This window comes from Astyanax mexicanus, chromosome 4 (assembly GCF_023375975.1).
Source record: "Astyanax mexicanus isolate ESR-SI-001 chromosome 4, AstMex3_surface, whole genome shotgun sequence".
NCBI lineage: Eukaryota > Metazoa > Chordata > Actinopteri > Characiformes > Acestrorhamphidae > Astyanax > Astyanax mexicanus.
In genome coordinates, this window is record NC_064411.1 from 1043233 (window position 1) to 1067500 (window position 24268).

The window sequence follows — 24268 nt, forward strand, 5'->3', positions numbered from 1 at the left end:
CCTAGCCTGGCTGGTTAAATTAGCGTTCTGGCTGTCAGAAGGCATTAGCCGAGCGATTTTCCTTCTCATTTTCCACTAAAGATGAGTCAGCGCTGCAGGGTGCGGGCGAGCGTGCCACGGCTGAGCGCTAGCCTGTGCTAAGCTAACGCTGCTGCAGCTGGAGGTGATGATTCAAAACTGTACTGTGTGAGTTCTATAAATACGCCGTTACTCGGCAACGCGTCGGCGGAGTGATACAGGTTTAGTGTGATGTTATCACAAATATCATCACGGCTAGAACACTTCTCAACCAATCAGATTGTGAGGTCGGAACTAACTGTTGTCCTGTAAAGTTGCTGTTTTGGAGGTGCTTGGGTTTCATTGGACAGCGACGGTATGTTGGAAGTTATAGTTAAATCATGGCTGATATAAAATGCTAATAATTGACTGATGTAAATGTTGAGATGTTCGGCGTGGTGGCGGTGGTGGTGGTGGTGGTGCACATGGTGTGAGTGGGGGCTGCAGTGGTGCTGTATCCCGGTGACGGTGGTGTTGTGTGGTGGTTCAGACGCTTGTTTGTGCACGTGGGTAATGTTCTGGAATAAGGAGCTTTGACACGCCGCCATAAATCACCGGCCAATTAGACAAAGCGCCGAGGAATTAGGGAGCGGGAAGAACAGACAAAAGAGAAGAAGAGGAGAAGAAGAAGAGAAGGAGAAGAGGAGGATAAAAGAACAGATGGTGGAGGACGACACTTCAGCGGCCTTTTGAACCGGTCACTCATTACAGACGTCCGGCTCGGAGCTGAAAAGAGAAATAAAACGTGTGAAGTAGAGAGAGAGTGTGTGTGAGAGTGTGTGTGAGAGTGTGTGTGTGTGTGTGTGTGTGAGTGTGTGTGTGTGTGTGTGTGAGTGTGTGTGAGTGTGTGTGGTTTACGGGTGGGTGGGGCCATTCTTCTGCGGTGTAATTGGGGATTGTGTGTGAGGGGGCGCCTTCACACCTTTAGTCTGAGACAACTGATTGCCTAAGCCACACACACACTCTTACACACACACACACACACACTAACACACACTCTTACACACACACACACACACTCTTACACACACACACACACACACACTAACACACACTCTTACACACACACACACACACACACACTCTTACACACACACACACACACACACACACACACACTAACACACACACACACAGATATTTTGTGATGGTTAAAGCAGATGTGTAATTTTTTTGGGACAAATTGTTCTTTTTATTCTTCTGCTTTACTAATCAGAAGCTCTCTCTCTCTCTTTTTCTTTCTCTCTCTCTATCTCTTTCCCCTCTCTTTCTTTTACTTCTCTCTCTCTTTTTCTTTCTCTCTCTCTTTCTCTCTTTCTTTCTCTTTTTTCTCTCTTTTGCTCTCTTTCATCTCTCTTTCTTTTCCTCCTTTCTCTCTCTCTTTCTCTCTTTTTATCACACTCTCTCTCTCTTTATTTCTCTCTCTTTTATTCTCTCTCTCTTGCTCTCTTTCCTCTCTCTTTCTTTTCCTCCTCTCTCTTTCTTTTCCTCCTTTCTCTCTCTTTCTCTCTTTTTTATCACTCTCTCTCTGTGTCTTTTTCTCTTTCTTTCCCTCTTTTTTCTCTTTCTCTCTTTTTATCACTCGCTCTGTCTTTTTCTCTTTCTCACTTTCTTTCCCTTCTCTTTCTTTTCCTCCTTTTTCTCTCTCTCTCTCTTGCTCTCTTTTCCCTCTTTTTCTATTCCTACTCTCTCTCTTTCTTTTCCTCCTTTCTCTCTCTCCTGCTTTCTCTCTCTCTCCTGCTTTCTCTCTCTCTCACTTTTTTCTCTCTCTTTTGCTCTCTTTTGCCTCTCCTTCCTTTCCTCCTCTCTCTCTCTCTCTCTTTCTTTTCCTCCTTTTTCTCTCTCTCTCTTGCTCTCTTTTCCCTCTTTTTCTATTCCTACTATCTCTCTCTCTTTCTTTTCCTCCTTTCTCTCTCTCCTGCTTTCTTTCTCTCTCACTTTTTTCTCTCTCTTTTTCTCTCTTTCACCTCTCCTTCCTTTCCTCCTCTCTCTCTCTTTCCCCTCTCTTTCTTTTCCTCCTTTTTCCCCATCTGTCTTTCTCTCTCGCTCTCTTTCCCCTCTCTTTCTTTTCCTCCTCTCTCTCTTTATCCCTCTCAATCCAGTCACTACACTCACATTCCACATGTGAGAGAGGACAGGAACTAGTAACTTGTCCCATGACTTTTGCCCTCTCACATGAAAGCATTCACACCACATATCCACATCCTGAAGTAAAATTTAAATAATGTACTCCACAGATCAGGCTTTTATGGAAGAGTGGAAAGAAAGACTTGAGACTGCGAAGAAGATGCACCTTCCAGCAAGACGATGACCCTAAACATACAGCCAGAGCCACAGTGGAATGATTTAGATCAGAAATGAATTCAAATTAGCTCAGATAAAGTTCAGACCTAAATTATTTTGAGCTTCTGTGGAAAGAATATTGAAATTTCTGTTCATTGACTCTCTTTATCTTTGTCTTTATTTCTAATCATATCACAAAATCCCAATAAAATTACATTACATGCATTAAATGTGTGGGTGTAATGTAAAAAAAAAGGAAAGTATGTGGGATATGTGGGTGTGGCCTCCTGCCCTAATTGTGGAAATGATTTCTGTTACTTCTGTAACTTCTGTTATCACTCACAAGATAACACCTCACAACTCATACCTTAAGTGTTACTGTTTCCAGATTAAAACCTGATTCTCAAGACTTAAAATTCATAAAGTGACTAAGTGCCCGTGAGAGGAAGTGATTCCATTCTTTTACACCATGGTCTGAGTGGGCGGGGCAGAGGGGTTGTTGGTTTATGGGGTGGGAGGGGTTTAAGTAGAGGGGGGTGGGTGGAGAACACTGATGGGTGTTCAGTTGGTGGCATGCAGCCACATGTGTGGGTCAGCAGTTTTGAACCTTTTCCAATTGGAAGATTTGGATTTTTTTGCAGACTGGATGAGATTTTTCAGATGACAGTCTGTTTGGGTCTGTTTGCTAATTTGGTTGCTTGTGATTGGACGGTGATGAGCTGTGCGTGGCTGAGGCTGATGGGAGTGGGAGGAGTCAGTGGGTTAGTGGGACTCGGGATCAGCTGAAGGTCTTGGGTTGAAAAAAAAAACTCTTGGGTTTAAAGGGTATATATACAGTAAAGTGTATTCTACCTTTCTTTTCTTCTTTCTCTCTCTCTATTTCTCTCCTTTTTTCTCCCATATTCATCTACTTCTCACTAATTTCCGTTCACTCTCCTCCGTTTTTCTCATTCTTTCATTTCTTTCTGTGCTCTTCCCAGTCAATCTTCCTTTTTCAATCAATGCTTTCTCTCTCTCCATCTATTACTCCTCTTGTTCTCTTTTCCTAATCTTTCTCTCCTTGTCTCTATCTGTCTCTCTTCTTTCTACAAAAAAATTTGTCTCTCTTTTTCTAACTAAATCTTAATCTCTTCCTTTCTCTCCTTCTTCTCCCTTCTGTTTCTTCTCTTCTTCTCTCTCCTCCCTTTTCCATCCCTCTCTCTCTCTCTTTCTGTCTTTGTCTCTCTTTTTCTCTCTAAATCTTAATCTCTCTTCCTTTCTCTCCTTCTTCTCTCTTCTGTTTCTTCTCTTCTTTTTCTTGTCTCTCCTCCCTTTTCCTTCCCCCTCTCTCTCTCTTTATGGCTTTCTCTCTCTTTTTTCTCTCTAAATCTTAATCTCTCTTCAATTATTTGCCTTTATCACTCTCTCTTTGTTTTTATTTGTTTATTTCTCTCTTTCTTCTCCCTTCTGTTTCTATATCTCTCTCTCTCCTTCCTTTTCTATCCCTCTCTCTCTTTCTGTCTTTCTCTCTCTCTTATTCTCTTTAAATCTCAATCTCTCTTCATTTCTCTGCCTTTATCATTCTCTCTCTCTTTGTTTTATTTGTTTATTTCTCTCCTTCTCCCTTCTGTTTCTATCTCTCTCTCTCCCTCCTTTTCTATCTCTCTCTCTCTCTCTCTCTCTGTCTTTCTCTCTCTTTTCTGTTTCTCTTTGTTTTTATCTTTCTCTCTATCTCTCTTTCTCTCTCTAAGTTGTTGTGTATTATTAAGTGTAATAACAACAATATTACCAAAGCGTGTGTGTGTGTGAGTGTGTGTGTGTGTGTGTGTGTGTGTGTGTGTGTTTATATTGCGCTAACAGTCCTTCTCTTTTCCCGAACAGCCCCGGCGAGCGGTGCCATGGCGACCAGCGCCCCCATCCTCCCGATGATCATGGCCTTACTGCGATTGGCTGCCTGCTCGTTTCCAGAGGAACCGGGCCCTTTAATCTCCGCCCCCGCCGAGGGTAAGTCCCCCCCAATGCTTTATCACCAGCCAATTAGCAGACACTGCAGTGAGACTTAAAACAGGGAAGTTCCTCACAACCAAGAGCGCAAAGATACCACTTTCCACTGCACCCGTCAGTGTGTGGTAATGATGGTGACCAGCAGTGTCTGGCCCTTACTACAACTCCCATAATTCACCTGCACCCACTATTATCAGACCCTCACTACAACTCCCATAATTCACCTGCACCCACTATTATCAGACCCTCACTACAGCTCCCATAATTCACCTGCACCCACTATTATCAGCCCTCACTACAACTCCCATAATTCACCTGCACCCACTATTATCAGACCCTCACTACAACTCCCATAATTCACCTGCACCCACTATTATCAGACCCTCACTACAACTCCCATAATTCACCTGCACCCACTATTATCAGACCCTCACTACAGCTCCCATAATTCACCTGCACCCACTATTATCAGCCCTCACTACAACTCCCATAATTCACCTGCACCCACTATTATCAGACCCTCACTACAACTCCCATAATTCACCTGCACCCACTATTATCAGACCCTCACTACAACTCCCATAATTCACCTGCACCCACTATTATCAGACCCTCACTACAACTCCCATAATTCACCTGCACCCACTATTATCAGCCCTCACTACAACTCCCATAATTCACCTGCACCCACTATTATCAGCCCTCACTACACTACAACTCCCATAATTCACCTGCACCCACTATTATCAGACCTTCACTACAACTCCCATAATTCACCTGCACCCACTATTATCAGCCCTCACTACACTACAACTCCCATAATTCACCTGCACCCACTATTATCAGACCCTTACTACACTACAACTCCCATAATTCACCTGCACCCACTATTATCAGCCCTCACTACACTACAACTCCCATAATTCACCTGCACCCACTATTATCAGACCCTCACTACAACTCCCATAATTCACCTGCACCCACTATTATCAGCCCTCACTACAACTCCCATAATTCACCTTCACCCACTATTATCAGACCCTCACTACAACTCCCATAATTCACCTGCACCCACTATTATCAGCCCTCACTACAACTCCCATTAAATTCACCTGCACCCACTACAACTCCCATAATTCACCTGTCTGTGCCTCAGAAAATGTGAATATTATATATTATATAAGACCAATTGGTACTTTTGGTACGCAGTGTGGGCAGTGTGCCAAATGCTGCTGGAAAATGAAATCCACATCTCCATAAAAGGTGTTTTTTTTTAGCAGAGGGAAGCTGTAAGATATGAAGCACTGACTGTAGACTTGATAATAAAACACAGTGGACCAACACCAGCAGATGACAGACATGTTTCTTTATCCAAACCATCACTGATTGGTGGAAACTTCACACTAGACCTCGAGCAGTTTGGACTGTGTGTCTCTCCACTCTTCCTCCAGATCCCTTGATTTACTTTAAATGAAATGTAAAATTTACTGATGATCAGTGATGGTTTACAGCTTTGTTTTTGGGGTAATCAGTGTTTATATAACTTTTATAAGAGAAATCTGGTGTGAAATATACTTGTATTAAGACTTGGTTGAAGTAAAACATGATAACAAACATGAACTTTGCCAAAATACATCACTTTATTAATGAATAAAAAAAACAGTAATTACCAGACTCGAAAAGTTCTAAAAGTTTTTAGTGAACTGGGAAAATCATTTAAATCATTTATTCTTAACTTTTATTTTAGTTCTTCTTTTAGTTTTTTTATCTCCTTTTTATTTGTTTCCTTATTTATTATTATTATTTTGTATTATTGCTTTTTAAATTATTTTAATTTCCTTTATTATTGTTATTACTATTATTTTTATTATTAGCATTACTGCTTTTATTTATTTTTTGTTCATTTGATTATTTGTATTTTTATTGTATTATGTAAAAGTTAGTTTTAGCTCATTTTAACTCATTTTTGTTGTATCTAATCTTATTTTCACTTGATCTTTATTTTTCTATCAATTAATTTTTTATCTTATTTTATTCTAATTCTATTTAATTTTTTTTTTGCTATTTTTATATTTTATTTACTGATATTTTAAACATAATTAAATTTAGCTATATTATTGTCATGTCAATGCCTGTGTTTGGAAATGCTCATCCGAGTTAAAATCCAGGTTGATTGATTTATTTATTGATCGTCTTTATCTAAAAGCTGCGTATTTGTGAGGATTTCTGCTTGTTTTGCTGGGTGTTGTTGGTTAGCTAGCTGTGCCTGAAGGGCTGTGGTTAGGTTAGCGTAGCTTGTTTTAGCTCAGCATTAGCTTAGCTTAGCTTAGCCTGGCTGGTTACTATTACAGCTATCAGACTGCGGCTGAGGTGACTGATGGATTTTCTTGGGGTTTTTTTTACCACAAAAGATGAGCCAGCGCTGCGGGCTGAGGGTGAGTGTGGCTTGGCTAAGTGCTAGCCTGTGCTAAGCTAATGCTTGTGTAATGCTTGTGTGTGTCTTGTGTGTATGAATATGCTGTTACTGTCATCACAAATATCAGCACGGCAAGAACATGGAACTAACTAACAATTTATTGAGGTGATGGACAATTCTGGTGGAAACGGAAGAGTTGAGGTGCACATTGAATTCTGCCGTGATTTGGGTGTTTTTTTTTGCCGTGGTTTTATGTTTTTGTTTTTGGACACAATCCGGGTTAGCACCCGAACATCCCTTTCAGACAGCTTCCTCTTACAGCGTCCACAGTTAATCCTGTTGGATGTGGTTGGTCCTTCTTGGTGGTATGCTGACGTTACCCTGGATACCGTGGCTCTTGATGCATCACAAAGACTTGCTGTCTTGGTCACAGATGCTCCAGCAAGACGTGCACCAACAATTTGTCCTCTTTTGAACTCTGGTATGTCTTACCCTGCTAATTGAACCTTCACACTCTGCTCTTACTGGTGCATTAATGTGCAATTAATGAAGATTGAACACCAGGCTGCTCCAATTTAGCCATGAAACCTAAAATCCCACACTAAAATGACGACCTCCGTATTTATATATAATATTAAAACTCTATATAACGTCTTTTAGAGATCTTTTAATGCCACTGTTGTTACAGTAGAGTGATGCTCTTCTCTTTACAGAGATCTTAGAGTTCAGCCCTGCTCAAAAACCCCACAGAGGCAGTTTTATTGGATGTGGTTATTGATAAAACCCACCACCCTGTGATCAATAACCCAGTGCTCTAACCACCGAGCCACCGCCGCCTCAACCTGCAGCCTGTGGGGTTTTTAATCTAATATATATATTATTCAGATAATACACTGCTATGAACAAACGCTGTCTCTGCTGCTGCTCCATGCTGTTTACACCTGCAGTAATGTGCAGCGTTCACTGCTCACGTCTGTTGCAATATATTTACTATATTTACTATACTTTCTCGCTCCCGCACCAGACAGCTCTGACCAATCAGAGGAGACTTTGATGTGCTTGTGTGGTTTATTGGTATTGCATTTTGGTGCGTTTAGATTTATTTATGCCTGTGTGAAAACAAACCAACTGATCCGGATCATAGAAACTATAACACTATAACTACAGGTGTGAAAACGCTCTTTTATACTCAGCTAATTAAGCTCTAATTTAAACTAACCCCTCGTTAAAATAACGTGGTAATTATTCTGCATTATTGGCTCTGCATTATACAGCTGCCGTGCCTTAATGTCTGAATTGTCATCCACAGCATCTCAATCAGACTTTAACTAGACCCTCTAAAACCTTCATTTAGTTGACAGTGAAATTTGTGGTTGTGAGCTTTGGGTCATTGTCCTGCTGCAGAACCCAAGTTACTCCTGAAATCATTCAAATTAACCGTCCTTAGGGGACTATTAGGAACGCCCACATCTGTATAAGTTGTGAGGTTCTATCAATGCAGTTATGAGGGTAATGATGGTGACCGGCGGGTTCTGGCTAGATCTGTCTGTTTAAACAGTGAAGAGTGACAAGCAAATCACATCCACATTTAATGCAGGAGACTCCGCCCACATATCCCACAGATCAGTGCAGCGTTATTTAGCTTCTGTGGCACATGGCAAAATTCATGGCACGCTGTACTAGTTCCTGTTTATTAACATGTAGCATGCTAGTGTGCTAATTAGCCGCCTTTAGTGTAGTCTTAGGTTAAGTATAGTTTCATGGAAGTGTGTGTGTGTGTATGCTTATGTGTGTGTGTGTGTGTGTGTGTGTGTGTGAACTGTCCGTGAGCAGGAATTAGTGTAAATGCTAAGCAGCTCTAATGATTATGCAGTAGAGCGCAGAGATCAAAGGTCAGACAGAAGAGTGTGATTTACATGCTGAGGAGAACAGCATCCGGAGTGTGTGTGTGTGTGTGTGTGTGTGTGTGTGTGTGTGTATTGTGTGTGTGTGTGTGTGTGTGTGTAAGATAAGAAAAAGATGGAAAAAATAATTAAAAAGACAGATTTAGAGAGTTTTTTAAACTCTAACAGCTACTTTACATCGCTTCTGGAAATTACCGTATTTTTCAGACTATAAGGTGCACTTAAATTTCTTTAATTTATCAAAAAATCATCAGAGCTGATATATAAATATATATTCAACATATATGTTTTATGTATGTCTATCTATAGCTAAAATATATCCACAGTTGATTTTAGAATCGACCAATTGGTTACCAGCAAAACCTGGTCTTTAACTGGATGATTCAAGAGTGAAACCACTGGTTATCTAATATATTTTATATGTTTGAGATCTATATACAATATCAGTCAAAAAAAAAAGCTTCTCATTATTCTTTATTTAATGTATTTTCTACATTCTAGATTATTAGAATATTAAAGACATGAAAACTGTTAAGGGACATATATATGGAAATATATATTGAACCGAAAAAAGTCATTATCAAGTAATTATTCCTTCCCTGATCTAAACCTGATCAACAGAGATGGTGATGTTTTCAGTATTTAGTATAATATTTAGAATACAGATTCTTTATCCTCACAAATCGTCCAATCAGATTCCTTTAAATTTACTGCTGGTAAAACGAATCCAGTTTGAATCATAAGGAATCTGTAGATTAATCAGACTCTCTCTATATTTTATTTATATTTGACCATCTGAGTGATAAAATCAGATCAGAATAATGTTCAAGAATCACAGCAAGAGGTGGCTCTACAAAGTATTAAAGCAAGGGGGTTGAATAATATTGCACTCCCCACTTTTTTCAGTTTTTTATTTCTAAAAAATGTTTTAAATATAAAATACATTTCGTTCCACTTCAGGATTGTGTCCCACTTGTTTTTGATTCTTCAAAAAAGAAAAAAAATACAATTTCATATATTTATGGGCCGGCTTGTGTTACAATTTGGAGCTGGTAATGAATTAGTGATTCAAGATTCAAGATTTTTTTTAAAGATTTTTGTCACGTCACAGAGTACAGGTGTACATGTGAATGAAAAAGTTGAGTGCAGATTCCCACCAATGTGCAGAGAATAATATAATAATATTATATATAACATAGATAATAATGTATATAATATAATATGGGAAAGTCTGATAGATGCAGTGTAAAGTAAAGTACAGGGTGAAGAGTTTGTATGGGTGTCAATCAGTGGGGTGGGTTGGGCAGAACACTGTTCTACTGGCTGTTCAGCAGCCTGGCTGCCTAGGGGAAGAAGCTGTTATGGAACCGGCTGGTTCTGGTCTTTAAGCTTCTGAGCCTCCTTCCACTCGGCAGCTGTGAGAACAGGGAGTGGCTTGGATGGGACGGGTCCTTCATGATCCTTCTGGATTTCCTCAGGCAGCGGTTGGTGTTTAAATCAGAAAGGTTACGAAGCTGAACCCCGGTGATGTGTAACAGTGTAGAGTATAAAGTGTTACAGATCAGTAGTGTAACTGTAGTGTAACAGTGTGATAATTTCATATCATTTGGTATTGGGCATATTCTCTCTCTCCCTCTCTCTCTCCCTCTCTCTCTCTCTCTCTCCACTTAATCATTCTTATTCCAAATGTCTATTTCTCTCTCTTTATCTTTAATTTATTCCCCTACATATTTCCTTTTGTTTATTACCAGTTCATTTTCCGTTCACTTATTTCAGGTTATAATTACATTTCCTTTCCCTCTTTCCTTCTTTCTTCACTTCCTACCTCTTCCTCTGTGTGTACTTCCTTCGTTTAAAATGCAGAACTGTTACACTAATTATCTGATGATGATGATGAGAGCGGTGCAGCAGGTCCAGTAATAAAGCTAGAGGAACAGTAGGTGTAATATAAACACAGAAAAACATCACATTCAGCGGCTTATCACAATACATCATTCACTGTATCTCACTCTCTCTCTCTTTCTCTCTCTCTCTCCCTCTCTCTCTTTCTCTCTCTCTCTCTGTTGCAGTTGCTAGGCGCTATCCTGTGTTTCTGGGCCGAGCTCATCGTTCGTATATGCGTCAGGAGCCGCTGTACATTCAGAGCGTCCTCAAGGTCAACCGCACGCTTTACATCGGCGCCAGGTAACCGCACTGATCACATGACCACCTGCACCGAACACTCACCTGCACCAAACACTCACCTGCACTGAACACCTGAACTAAACACTCACCTGCACTGAACACCTGAACTAAACACTCACCTGCACTGAACACCTGAACTAAACACTCACCTGCACTGAACACTCACTCACCTGCACTAAACACTCACTCACCTGCTCTGAACACTCACCTGCATTAAACACTCACTCACCTGCTCTGAACACTCACCTGCATTAAACACCTGCACTAAACACCTGCACTAAACACTCACCTGCACTAAACACTCATTCGCCTGCACTAAACACTCACCTGCACTAAACACCTGAACTAAACACTCACCTGAACTAAACACTCACCTGCACTAAACACCTGAACTAAACACTCACTTGAACTAAACACTCACCTGAACTAAACACTCACCTGCACTAAACACCTGAACTAAACACTCACCTGAACTAAACACTCACCTGCACTAAACACCTGAACTAAACACTCACCTGAACTAAACACTCATCTGCACTAAACACTCACCTGCACCAAACACTTACTCGCCTGCACTAAACACTTACTCGCCTGCACTAAACACTCACCTGCACTAAACACCTGCACTAAACACTCATCTGCACTAAACACTCACCTGCACTAAACACCTGCACTAAACACTCATCTGCACTAAACACTCACCTGCACTAAACACCTGCACTAAACACTCACCTGCACTAAACACTTACTCGCCTGCACTAAACACTTACTCGCCTGCACTAAACACTCACCTGCACTAAACACTCACCTGCACTGATCACCTGAACTAAACACTCACCTCCACCAAACATCTGCACTAAACGCTCACCTGCTTCTTAACATATATTTCTTTGGTCTGTTTTCCGCACCACAACAGCGCACTCTCGCTGCTATTAGACTCTTTGGTCTGTTTTCTGACACCCAGCTTTCAAACTTGGAATCTCACATTATACAACACCTGCTCGCCACCTTTTATTCTGTTTCTAAAATATCTTGTGGGCCGCTCCAAAAAGGAAACGGGCCACAAATGGCCCACGGGCCGTAGTTTGGACACCCCTGATCTAAAACTTCTAAAACTAAAATGCAGGAATGAAGTCGAACAGGTAAAGTCTGCAATGAAACAGAAGTGAAAGTAAAACTACTGTCTGTATGTAAAAAAAGCAAGAAGCAGATTGTGATGTAGAATCTCAGGGGTGAAGTGCTGACGATGGCGACGGTTCCGCCCGACCGCCGAGTGCTCCTCTCCTGCTCCTCTCCTGCTCCTCCGTTGATTCAGGAATATTAGTTTTAGGACCATTACGGAAATGGCAATTGGCGGGTGTTTTATTTTAGATGAGGATTTTCATTTTAAGCGAATGGTAGGTGTCCACGCTCTCTCTCTCTCTCTCTCTCTTTCTCTCTCTCTCTCTCTGCGAACGAGAAATGAGAAATTACACGGTGGAACGATTTCATTACGATTCTGAATCTCGGAAAAATGAAAACCGTGGACATAAGCGCTGAATCCGGGGAGGTAAGGTGGTATTATCCACTCAGAGCTGCTGTTCTCCCATCTGCTTTTTATTCTTCTCGCTCCGTATGTGTGTAAAAGTGTGTAAAAGTGTGTAAAAGAGTGTGAATGCGTGCGTCGCTGCGTTTCACGTCGTGGGTCACGATTTCTTCAAAAGCAGATCCGACCTCAGGGTTCCGTCTCTCGTGAGAGTTCACATGTGCTCCCGCTTTACACTCCGAGCCCGCAGGGAAACACACACTCTCAGACGGAGAGAGGGGGGGGCGGGGCCTTGACCTTTGACCTCGTGTGTGAGGGGCGGAGATGAGACACCGCAGCTTGGGTTGCAGGATTAGCTCACACTTCCTGTACAGCGTTAGATCTGCTGTTAAATCACACACTCAACACACACACTACTCACCACTGCCCTCGTGCAGAATCACTAGAGCGAACGTTTACTCGCTAATATATTTACACAGGAAAATTTAAAGGAATCTTTTTTTTATTGTCTGTTTTGCTTTGATATTAAACATAAGAGGAGTAAAGTAATTTTTTTTGTTGCAATAAGTTTCATTGCTCAGGTTCACAGAACACAAAACACACATATACACACTTAACAAAGCAAAGAATTCAATTAAAAATAAGGAAAAAAAAATCGTTATTAGGCATATCTGTTGGGGAGGTGCAGGGAGGAAGACGAGGAGGCGGACGTAAACGCAGGTAAAGAAAATTTAATAAATAAATAACAAATAAACAAAGAGACAAATAAACACGGAACAAAGAAACAAACCAAAACCAACGAGAGGTGACGATAATAAACAAAGGAATAAACAATAAATAAACAGGGAGTACTAAACAAGAAACAAACGAGGAACAGAAATAAAACAAACTAAGCAAGGTGAACTAGGAACTGAACACTAAGCAGGGGACTGGGGAACACAGAAATAAACAAGAAACTATAAAAAAATAAACAAGAAATAAACAGAGGTAAACACGGAGCAAGAAACGACTAGAGCAATAAGAAACGTGGAACAACAAAACAACATGGGAAGACGCAAAGACCGACAGAAAACACTGACGCAGGAGGACTATATAACACACACGGGAAGTGGAAACACCTGGGGCTAAGGGGGCGGAGCTACAAATTAGACACAGGTGGAAAAGTACTGAGACAGAACACAGGAGCACAGGTCACGTGGGGAACACTCAGACACGAGGACAGACATATATACGTATATATATTTATATATAAATAATACAAAACAATATACTGAAAAAATAATAAAAAAAAAAATTAAAACCTCTGGAATATAATCAAGAGGAGGATGGATGGGCACAAGCCATCAAACCACCAAACTGAACTGATTGAATTTTTGCACCAGGAGTAAAGCAGCATAAAGTTATCCAAAAGCAGTGTGTAAGACTGGTGGAGGAGGAGAACATGATGCCAAGACGCATGAAATTAAAACTGTGATTAAAAACCAAAATATTGATTATTTCTTAACTCTCCTTAAAACTTAATGAATATGAACTTGTTTCAAAGCTCTGCATTTTTTTTTTTGTTGTTATTTCAGCCATTTCTCATTTTCTGTAAATAAATGCTCTAAATGACTAAAATATTTTTATTTGTAATTTGGGAGAAATGTTGTCTGTAGTTTATAGAATAAAACATCAATGTTCATTTTACTCAAACATAAACCTATAAATAGCAAAATCAGAGAAACTGATTCAGAAAAGTAGTGGTGGGCAATATTATATCGTATACAATATATCGTGACACAGAAATATCATGATATTAAAATCCATATCGTGATAATAGGGCTGTTCTGTCTTAAAAGTAGTCTATTATTTACTGTGAAGCTTTAAGTGTATTTATTATATAATATATAATAGTTAGCAGTTTATATGCATGCACTAAATATTCTGCAATATTATTTGCTGCATTATATTATTTTATGCTATATTATTTCTTTTGCCACATTATGATTATACTGTTATACTATTGAATTATTTTAGTTTTCCTATATCGCCAAGTATATCGTTATCGCAAAAATACCCTGAAATATCGTGATATTATTTTAGAGCCATATCGCCCACCCCTAGTTCCGAGAGGCTTTAATATGAATTAAAAATAAATAAAATTGCTTTATTTCCTTATTTAAATGCTTACGCACCGTCTTTACTCTTTACTGGAAAGCTTGAGGAGCAGGCAGACGTGTTTATAGCTGTATTACAACACATATATACAGATGAACAGTTAATATCTGCTGTTTTTATTGGGGTTTATATATTCTGTCCTGTAGATGATTGTCTCCTGGTGAGCAGGATCTGGACTGGTGATCTGCTGGTTGTTAATGGTGTATAATATCTTCAGTGCTGCTGCTGCTGCTGCTGCTGCTGGAGGAGGAAGTGCTGGCTCTTCGTTTGTACTGTAGACAGGATGTGGTCATAAACTGTAATAAAGATATTAATGAAAATATTCTATGTTAAGTTTATTAATTTTGTATTAAGTTTATGAATATTGGAGCAGATCTACTTCCAAGAGTCTTTCAATTACATTTTATTCCCTATTAAAGTGTTGCTATTGTATAGCTGTTGGTTGATAGGGTGTTGCTAGGTGGTTGGAAAGGTGTTGCAGTTGTATAGCTGTTGGTTGGTAGGGTGTTGCTAGGTTTTTGCTATGATTGTGGTTTAGGTAGTGTTGTGTTATAAGTTTTGGTTGATAAGATATTTTTACATTATATGTACATGATAAGGTGTTGCTAGGTGGTTGCTATGATTGTTGTTTAAGTGTTTCTGTGGTATAGCATTTGGGGGATAAAGTGTTGCTAGGTGGTTTCTTTGGTGTTGCTATAGTATAGGTGTTGGTTGATAAGGTGTTGCTAGGTTTTTGCTATGATTGTTGTTTAGGTGTTGCTGTGGTATAGCTTTTGGTGGATAAAGTGTTGCTAGGTGCTTTCTTAGGTGTTGCTTTAGTATAGCTGTTGGTTGATAAGGTGTTGCTAGGTGGTTGCCTACATGCTGCTATAATATAGGTGTTGGTTGATAGGGTGTTGCTAGGTTTTTGCTATGATTGTTGTTTAGGTGTTGCTGTGGTATAGCTTTTGGAGGATAAAGTGTTGCTAGGTGGTTTCTTAGGTGTTGCTATAGTATAGGTGTTGGTTGATAAGGTGTTGCTAGGTGGTTGCCTAAATGCTGCTATAATATAGGTGTTGGTTGATAGGGTGTTGCTAGGTTTTGGCTATGATTGTGGTTTAGGTGTTGCTGTGGTATAGCTTTTGGAGGATAAAGTGTTGCTAGGTGGTTTCTTAGGTGTTGCTATAGTATAGGTGTTGGTTGATAAGGTGTTGCTAGGTGGTTGCCTAAATGCTGCTATAATAGAGGTGTTGGTTGATAGGGTGTTGCTAGGTTTTGGCTATGATTGTGGTTTAGGTGTTGCTGTGGTATAGATTTTGGTTGCTCAGATATTTTTACATTATATGTGTTGGTTGATAGGGTGTTGCTAGGTGGTTGCTTAGACTTTGCTAGTGTTTATGCTAATACTTTTGATAGTGGTTTATAGGATCACGATTATAGGTGCACACTTCTTTACAATATTCTGTATATTTTTATATATTTGTTAAATTTTAATAATATATTTTTGTATATTTTTGAGCATAGGGTAAGGTCTGTGTGTGTGGAGTGTGTGTGTGGAGTGTGTGTGTGTGTGTGTGTGTGTGTGTGTGGTGTGTGTGTGTGTGTGTGGACTCACCTGTATAAAAACAGTTCAGCGGTTCTATCTGTAGAACAGCTCTCCTCCAGCTGGCCTGGTTGCTATGGTTACAGATGATAGATCCGTCTCTGACAGTCAGAGAGAGGACGATTCCTCCTGGTGATGTCACTTCCTTCCGCTCACAGGTCTGGTTGTAGCAGTTAGAGCTGATGGAGAGGTCGTGACCTCTGCAGGTGAGGGTGGAGTTACAGGGGTCAGGGCTGTGCTGGCGAATCAGAAGTGGAGATTCCACTGGATCTAAAATATACAATACTGATATTTCATCATACTGATATAGATCAATAGATTAATAGATCAATAAATTGTTTATGTCTGACTATACATGGAGATATATGGAGTGCATTATTATTGGGATCATGACTGGATTCTGGATCACTGACTTGTTACAAATCTGATAAAATTCTTGTATTTTTTAATATATATTTCAGTTAGAGGTGTGCTATATCATATTGTATACAAAAATACAATTAAATTTGTATTTTGTTGCAGTAGTGTATTTTTGATATATATATACACCACCTTAACTTAAGCCTGTAAATTAGAGTAAATCACAGTGATTTCAAACAGGTTTGTTTCATTCTATCTCACTCTACCTCATTCTATCTCCCTCTACCTCCTTCTATCTCCCTCTACCTCCTTCTATCTCCCTCTACCTCATTCTATCTCACTCTACCTCATTCTATGTCCCTCTATCTCATTCTGTCTCCCTCAATCTCATTCTATCTCACTCTACCTCATTCTATCTCCCTCTATCTCATTCTGTCTCCCTCAATCTCATTCTATCTCACTGTACCTCATTCCGTCTCACTCTACCTCATTCTATCTCACTCTACCTCATTCTATCTCCCTCTATCTCATTCTGTCTCCCTCAATCTCATTCTATCTCACTGTACCTCCTTCTATCTCCCTCTACCTCATTCTATCTCACTCTACCTCATTCTATGTCCCTCTATCTCATTCTGTCTCCCTCAATCTCATTCTATCTCACTCTACCTCATTCTATGTCCCTCTATCTCATTCTGTCTCCCTCAATCTCATTCTATCTCACTGTACCTCATTCCGTCTCACTCTACCTCATTCTGTCTCCCTCTATCTCATTCTGTCTCACTCTAACTCATTCTGTCTCCCTCTACCTCATTCTGTATCACTCTACCTCATTCTATCTCACTCTACCTCATTCTATCTCCCTCTACCTCCCTCTATCTTACTCTACCTCATTCTGTCTCATTCTGTCTCACTCTACCACACTCTACCTCATTCTATCTCACTCTACCTCCCTCTATCTTACTCTACCTCATTCTGTCTCACTCTACCACACTCTACCTCATTCTATCTCATTCTGTCTCACTGTATCTCTTTACCGTGGTCTTGGACTGTATTTTACAGCAGGGTTATTAATCACGGTGCTGAACAGAGTTATTTTGCGTTGTGTAGTTCAGTAAAATTCACTCCTCCCGCTGCGTCTCTTCAGCAGTTTGTTTGCTGTGTATCCAGGACGTTGCTGTGGTTTATAGTGATTCTGGTGCCGCTGAGTTTATGAGTTAATAATTGAATCCCACTAAAGGTCAGCACCCACCAGCGCACGAAACCAGTGATGGACAAAGCTGTTTACGAGCAGCAGCGGTGAATCTCCTTTAAAAAAGATTCATATTCTGAAACCGTATCATTCGATTTGCTGGACTATCAGTCACAAACCGCTCCGTCTGCTACACGTGTGATTATAAACGGACAGACTCATTTGCATCTCTGTCCGCTCCAGTCGGTTTCTCAGAGTGTTTAATCTGCAGCGAGGAAAAGCTCCCGACAACAACAAAAAAAATAACATTTAAACACATTTCACAAGAAAAGCACTGCATGACTTTTGACTTTTGACACTTAATCATTCATATATAATGGGTTGGACAATGAAACTGACACACCTGTCGTCCTTTTAGTGTGGGATTTTAGGTTTCATGGCTAAATTGGAGCAGCCTGGTGTTCAATCTTTATTAATTGCACATTAATGCACCAGTAAAAGCGTGAAGTGTGTGAAGGTTCAATTAGCAGGGTAAGAGCACAGTTCTGCTCTAAATATTGCAATACACACAACATTATGGGAGACATACCAGAGTTCAAAAGAGCACAAATTGTTGGTGCACGTCTTGCTGCTGGAGCATCTGTGACCAAGACAGCAAGTCTTTGTGATGCATCAAGAGCCACGGTATCGTCAGCAGGGCAATGTCAGCATACCACCAAGAAGCACCAACCACATCCAACGGGATTAACTGTGGATGAGAGAACACAGATCAACTGCTCTACAGCTCAATTCTGGAGGCTTTTATACTTTTATACAATGGTTTTAGACGTGGTGCCAAGTGGTTCAAATGTATCTGCTCCAGAGAGTCTTAATCTGTTGACAGGACTTTTCTACAGAGACTCTACAGAGAGTAGAGCAGCACAATCGATGCGATAATTAAAGTGATGTCCACAAGCTCTTGGTGAACTGGTCACTGGGTATACTGGACAGTATACGTCTACGTCTATCCATCCGTTAGCTTGACTAGCGCTCCCCCATTGTGACACTGTGCTGTTCCGGGGGCTTCATTAGCGTGGGCGCTAGCACCCGACAGTGGGAGCTGTGGTCCTAAACGCTCTGCTGTAATGGCCTCCCTGAAATAATTGGTCTCAGAGATCCACAGCTTCACAGTTTTATATAAAGAGACGCTAACCGTTCTCCCTTTGATGATCCTGCGCTCTGTAAACTCACAAACACAGCTGTGCAGTGTGAGATCTGAGACGCCAAATCTGCAGCTGCTTATATGCTAATAATTCTCTTTATTTAACACTGTTATGACCTTTTATCCCTTCCAGTTAGCTTCTGTTACTTTTGTTACATTTCCTTTAAAACCTTATTTATCAACAGATGTTGCTGCTTCAGCTGGGCCTGTAGATCCTGTACATGGATGGATGGATGGATGGATGGATGGATGGATAGATAGATAGACAGATAGATAGATAGATTATACTATATTATACTTTAATCTACATGGCAGGAAATCTGTCATAATAAACATGCAGTGATGCATCCTCTTCTCTAAGTGTATAAATTGTGCAAAATGTATTTAAATGCATCATAGAAGCATGTTTATCTGTCTGCGATCTCTCACTAAGAGGTGCACTACCCAAAAAGACATTCAGAATTCAGAAAAGAAAAGAGAAAACCTTAAATATCTTTGTTATTTATTGTGTTTTAACACATTAAAACAGAGATTGATTGCAATAAATTATGCTGCTTATAAAAAAAAAAAACCTTTAATGTGGGCTCAAGTGCGGCTCAACCTGCTCCATCCTCCCTCATCTCATTCTATAGCTCGATTTTCACTATTATATATATTCACAACTCTCTCTCTCTCTCTCTCTTTCTGACAGTCTCTGAACTGTGATTTCCAAAGCACTTTGATCCACTTTGCACTTTTTTGTTTTCTTTTTAGTCATGAGCTGCTTTTCATCATAGTTCTGAAATATGGCTGCAGTCATGCTTTGTTCTTGTGTCACAGCTGATGAAAATTGCGTGTGTGTGTGTGTGTGTGTGTGTGTGTTTCAGAGATGACCTTTATCGTGTGGAACTGGACCATGTATCAGGAGATGAGATGTTCTACAGCAAAGTGAGTCCTGTTCTCTTCAGCACACACACACTCTGTAGCTCGTTAACGTGGATACGCGTGTGTGTGTGTGTGTGTGTGTGTGAGTGTGTGTGAGGAGTGTGTACCGAACACGTGTGTGTGATATTGCGTTTCTCTCACTGCTACAGAAGAGAACATGGGAGTCCAATAAGAACGATATCCGGATCTGCAGGATGAAGGGCAAACATGAGGTGAGTGTTCACTACTGCTAAACGCTAAATACTGTAGTGACTCTGTATTGTAGTAGAGAAGTGGGCGGAGCTTCTGGAAGGTCATGGTGAACACGATAAGGCTTGTGTTGTGTACAGTAGTGAAGTTAAGTAAGTGGTATGAGTGAATATAGTAACTCTGTACTGTAGTAGAGAAGTGGGCGGAGCTTCTTCTGGAAGGTCATGGTGAACACGATAAGGCTTGTGTTGTGTACAGTAGTGAAGTTGAGTAAGTGGTATTAGTGAATATACTGTAGTAACTCTGTATTGTATTGTAGTAGAGAAGTGGGCGGAGCTTCTTCTGGAAGGTCATGGTGAACACAATAAGGCTTGTGTTGTGTACAGTAGTAAAGTTGAGTAAGTAGTATTAGTGAATATACTGTAGTAACTCTGTACTGTAGTAGAGAAGTGGGCGGGGCTTCTGGAAGGTCATGGTGAACACAATAAGGCTTTTTGTTGTGTACAGTAGTGAATATAGTAACTCTGTATTGTATTGTAGTAGAGAAGTAGGCGGAGCTTCTTCTGGAAGGTCATGGTGAACACAATAAGGCTTGTGTTGTGTACAGTAGTAAAGTTGTAGTAAGTGGTATTAGTGAATATACTGTAGTAACTCTGTATTGTATTGTAGTAGAGAAGTGGGCGGAGCTTCTTCTGGAAGGTCATGAGTTTTTTATTTATCATGATGTAATTATGATATTTAGAGCTGGGTGAGTGTAGATAGTGTGATGTATGGGTTTTTAGTGTTGTAACAGGGTGGAGATTATGCAGGTTTCCTGAAGGTAACCCCCGACTGTAAAAGGTCGTGTCTCAGCGGCGGTGTGTGTGTGTGTGTGTGTGTGTGTGTGTGTGTGTGTGTGTGTGTGTGTGTGACTGCAGCAGGATGTCGGTGTGTGTCCGCGGGGCAGGAACACACACGCTCGGCTGTTTCTCTTTGATCTTCCTCTGACAAATCGCTGCTTCTCGTGAGGTTCAGGGGCTAATTACAGCCGACTGGCCGCCTCCCACCACCACACTGCTGAGCTTCAAGGAGACCGGTGTCAAACCCGGCCGTGTTTTACTGTTTAACAAGAGCTGCCGTCTGATCTCCACCCTGATACATACATCTGTGTTCCTCCTCTCACACTCCTCCACCCTCCTCCACCTTCTGTTCTATCTTCTATCTCTATCTCAGCTCACCCTCTCACCCTCCATCCTCACCTCATTATTCCCATCTGCCCTTACCTCCTCCTCTTTACCCTGAATCTACTTTCACCTCCTCTCCTCCACCTTTCATCCACTCTGCCTTCACTTCTCTCCTCCACCTTTTTCCTCCTCCCCTGTGCATCACAACCTCAAGACCTACAGTCTTCCTATTAATACACCTCTAGACCTTCACCATTTCTCCCTTCTTTCTCCATCTTTTTCTAGACTGTCCCCCTTCTGATCTGCCCTTACCTGATCTCCTCTCTTTTCTCTCCTCCCCTCCACCCGATCTCCTCCATCTTTTCCTCTCCAGCCTTATCTCTTTCCCATGTTCTCTTAGAACACTTTGATCTTTCTTATCAGTTCTGCTTTCCACCATCACCACAACTTCTCTACCTCAACTGCACTTCCCTCACCTTTCTTCCTTCTCCACCTTCTCTTCTCCACTTCCTCCACTCTGCCATTCCTTTTTTCCTTTGTCTTCAAGTCCTCTTCTCCACCCTCCTTTCCACCATCAACCTCTCACATCTTCTCCTGTGCTTAAAAAACTCATGACCTGCATCCTGCCTCCAAACTCTGCTGCCTCTCTTCTACCCTCACTTTCTTTACTTCCCTCTTTCTGTCTACTTTTACCTCCCCCTCTGTCCTCATCTTCTCTCCTCCACCTCTTCCTCTTTACTTCTCCTCTCCTCCAACTTCACACTCTCTCCCTGTGGCTCACACTTCCCTCCTTTCTTTCAACTACATCTCCTTCCCTTCACCTTACAGCTCAACAACACACCACAACTTCTCTACCTCAATCGCACTTCCCTCACCTTTCTTCCTTCTCCATCCTCTCTTCTCCACTTCCACCTCTTCCACTCTGCCGTTCCCTTTTTCCCATCTGTCTTCACCTCCTCTTCTCCACCCTCCTTTCCACCATCCTCTCTCCTCTCGTCCTGTGCTTAAAAAACCTATGACCTTCATCCTGCCTCCAAACTTTGCTCCCTCTCTTCTACCCTCACTTCCTCCCTTCCTCCTTTTCCTCCACTCAATCTTTTCCTCTTCACTTCCCCTTTCCTCCAACTTTACACTCTCTCCCTGTGGCTACATCTCTTCCTCTTTACCATACAGCTCTACATCACACCACAACTTCTCTACCTCAATCGCACTACCCTCACCTTTCTTCCTTCTCCATCCTCTCTTCTCCACTCTGCTTTGCCCTTTTCCCATCTGTCTTCACCTCCTCTTCTCCACCTTCTTTTCACCATCAACCTTTCTCCTCTTTTCCTGTGCCTAACAAACTCATCATGACCTCCATCCTGCCTCCAAACTGTGCTGCCTCTCTTCTAGCGTCACTTCCTTCCCTTTCCTCTTTATGTCTACTTTTACTTCCCCCTCTGTCCCCATCTTCTCCCCTCCACTTCTCCTCCTCTACACCTCTACCTCTTTACTCCCCCTCTCCTCCAACTTTACACTCTTCCCTGTGGCTTGCCCACACCTCCCTCCTTCCCTCCAACTACATCTCCTCCCCTTCACCCTCCAGCTCTACATCCTTCTGTCCATTTTCAAATCTCCATCCACTCTTCTCCCTCATTTCCTCCTCTCCTCCACTTTTCCCACCTCCTCCACTCTGCCATTCCCTTTTTGCCATCTATCTTCACTTCCCTTCCTCCACACTTACCTCTCCTCTTGTTCCTCACAAACTCATGACCTCTATCCTGCCTCCAAACTGTGCTGCCTCTCTTCTCACCTCACCCTCTGTCCTCCTCTCCTCCACTTCCTCACCTCTGCCATCACCTATTTCTCCCCGTCCAACCTCACTTTCTCCCTTTTAGCCCTCCCACTTCTATACTTCTTCCTCTTTATTCACACCTCCTCTCCACTCTTCCTGATTCTTCTCCACCTCCTTCTCTAATTCTGCTCCACTCCATCATCACCTCCCTTCATCTGCCTCACCACCTCCTGGCCTTGCCTTTCAACTACACCTCCCCCCTCCATCTCTCACTCCCTCTTCTCCACCAAACAGCCAATCACGTCGTGAATGCACCATGTGATCACATCACACAATTTCAGTTTAACCAATTAGATTTAATAAATGTATCATCACGTTTCCTGGTTAACAGCAGGTTAATTAATCTCCCCCGTGCCGCTCGTTAAGACCTCGTTCTGCCCTTCTTCCTGTCGTTCATTCACCCTTCCCTCTCCATCTCTCTCTCTGTCTCTCTCTCACATGCTCTTTCACCCAGAATGCCATTCTCCGAGGGTGTCCCTGGCTGACAGTAATGGGTCTGATTACTGTTTTCTTCAGAAGTCATCAGCCTCCTCTTCACCCTATTCATCATTCACAGAGAGATCAGAACGGAGAGAATTACAGAGCGAGAAACGGAGAGAGAGAAAGAGAGAGAGAGAGAATGAAAGAGTGAGAGACACTCAGAGACACATCTGTCTCCATTAAATCCCCCAGCTGCCTCAGCGACTCCATGACATCACACGTGAGGTTACACATGCCGCACTTAGAGCAGAAAGCCGTCAGCGAGTCGCAGAGAGACACTGACGAGAAACTGAAGCGTGGTGAGAAAATCAAAGCCCATGAACAGACTGTCAGCTGCGTGTGTGTGTGTGTGTGCGTGTATGTGCGTGTGTGTGTGTGTGTGTGTGTGTGTGAGAGTGTGATACATCAGAGTAAACTGAGGCGCTGTTTACAGTTATTAGCCTCATTACAGTAAACGACTGTTAGAGACACTGGAGAAGAGAGATAGTGCAGAGTGTACGACCAGCTGTTCCCACACACACACACACTCACACACACACACACACACACACACACATATACATACCATACAGTGCAGTGGGGGGGGGGGGGGATTATGGTAACTGGTGGTATATGGCTAGAATTGTCATTGTTAACAGATAACTGATTGCTAACACAGATGTGCAAATGCATGCACACAGATTTATCTAGACAAAGAAGTCCAGCCAATAGAATCACCAAACCCTTTGGTACCATGTCTAATCTCAGCCGTGGGCTTTAGAGGAGTATAAACCCCCCCAGTTTTGAGCTGTGAGGCAGTGGAGGTTCTCCGAAATGATGGAGCTCCACCAGTACTTT

At 41.6% G+C, this 24268-nt stretch overlaps 1 protein-coding gene across 1 annotated transcript in view; it reads left to right on the plus strand.

Annotated features, from left to right (window-relative positions):
* The window catches only part of sema6ba (sema domain, transmembrane domain (TM), and cytoplasmic domain, (semaphorin) 6Ba), a 173173-nt gene that overhangs the window by 94356 nt on the left and 54549 nt on the right, over positions 1–24268 (plus strand). The window contains exons 2-5 of the mRNA XM_049477199.1: positions 4201–4323; positions 10713–10827; positions 19708–19768; positions 19915–19977. Of these exons, the coding sequence (XP_049333156.1) occupies positions 4218–4323; positions 10713–10827; positions 19708–19768; positions 19915–19977 (345 nt within the window). The 5' untranslated portion in view covers positions 4201–4217. The remainder of the gene's footprint in view (positions 1–4200; positions 4324–10712; positions 10828–19707; positions 19769–19914; positions 19978–24268) is intronic.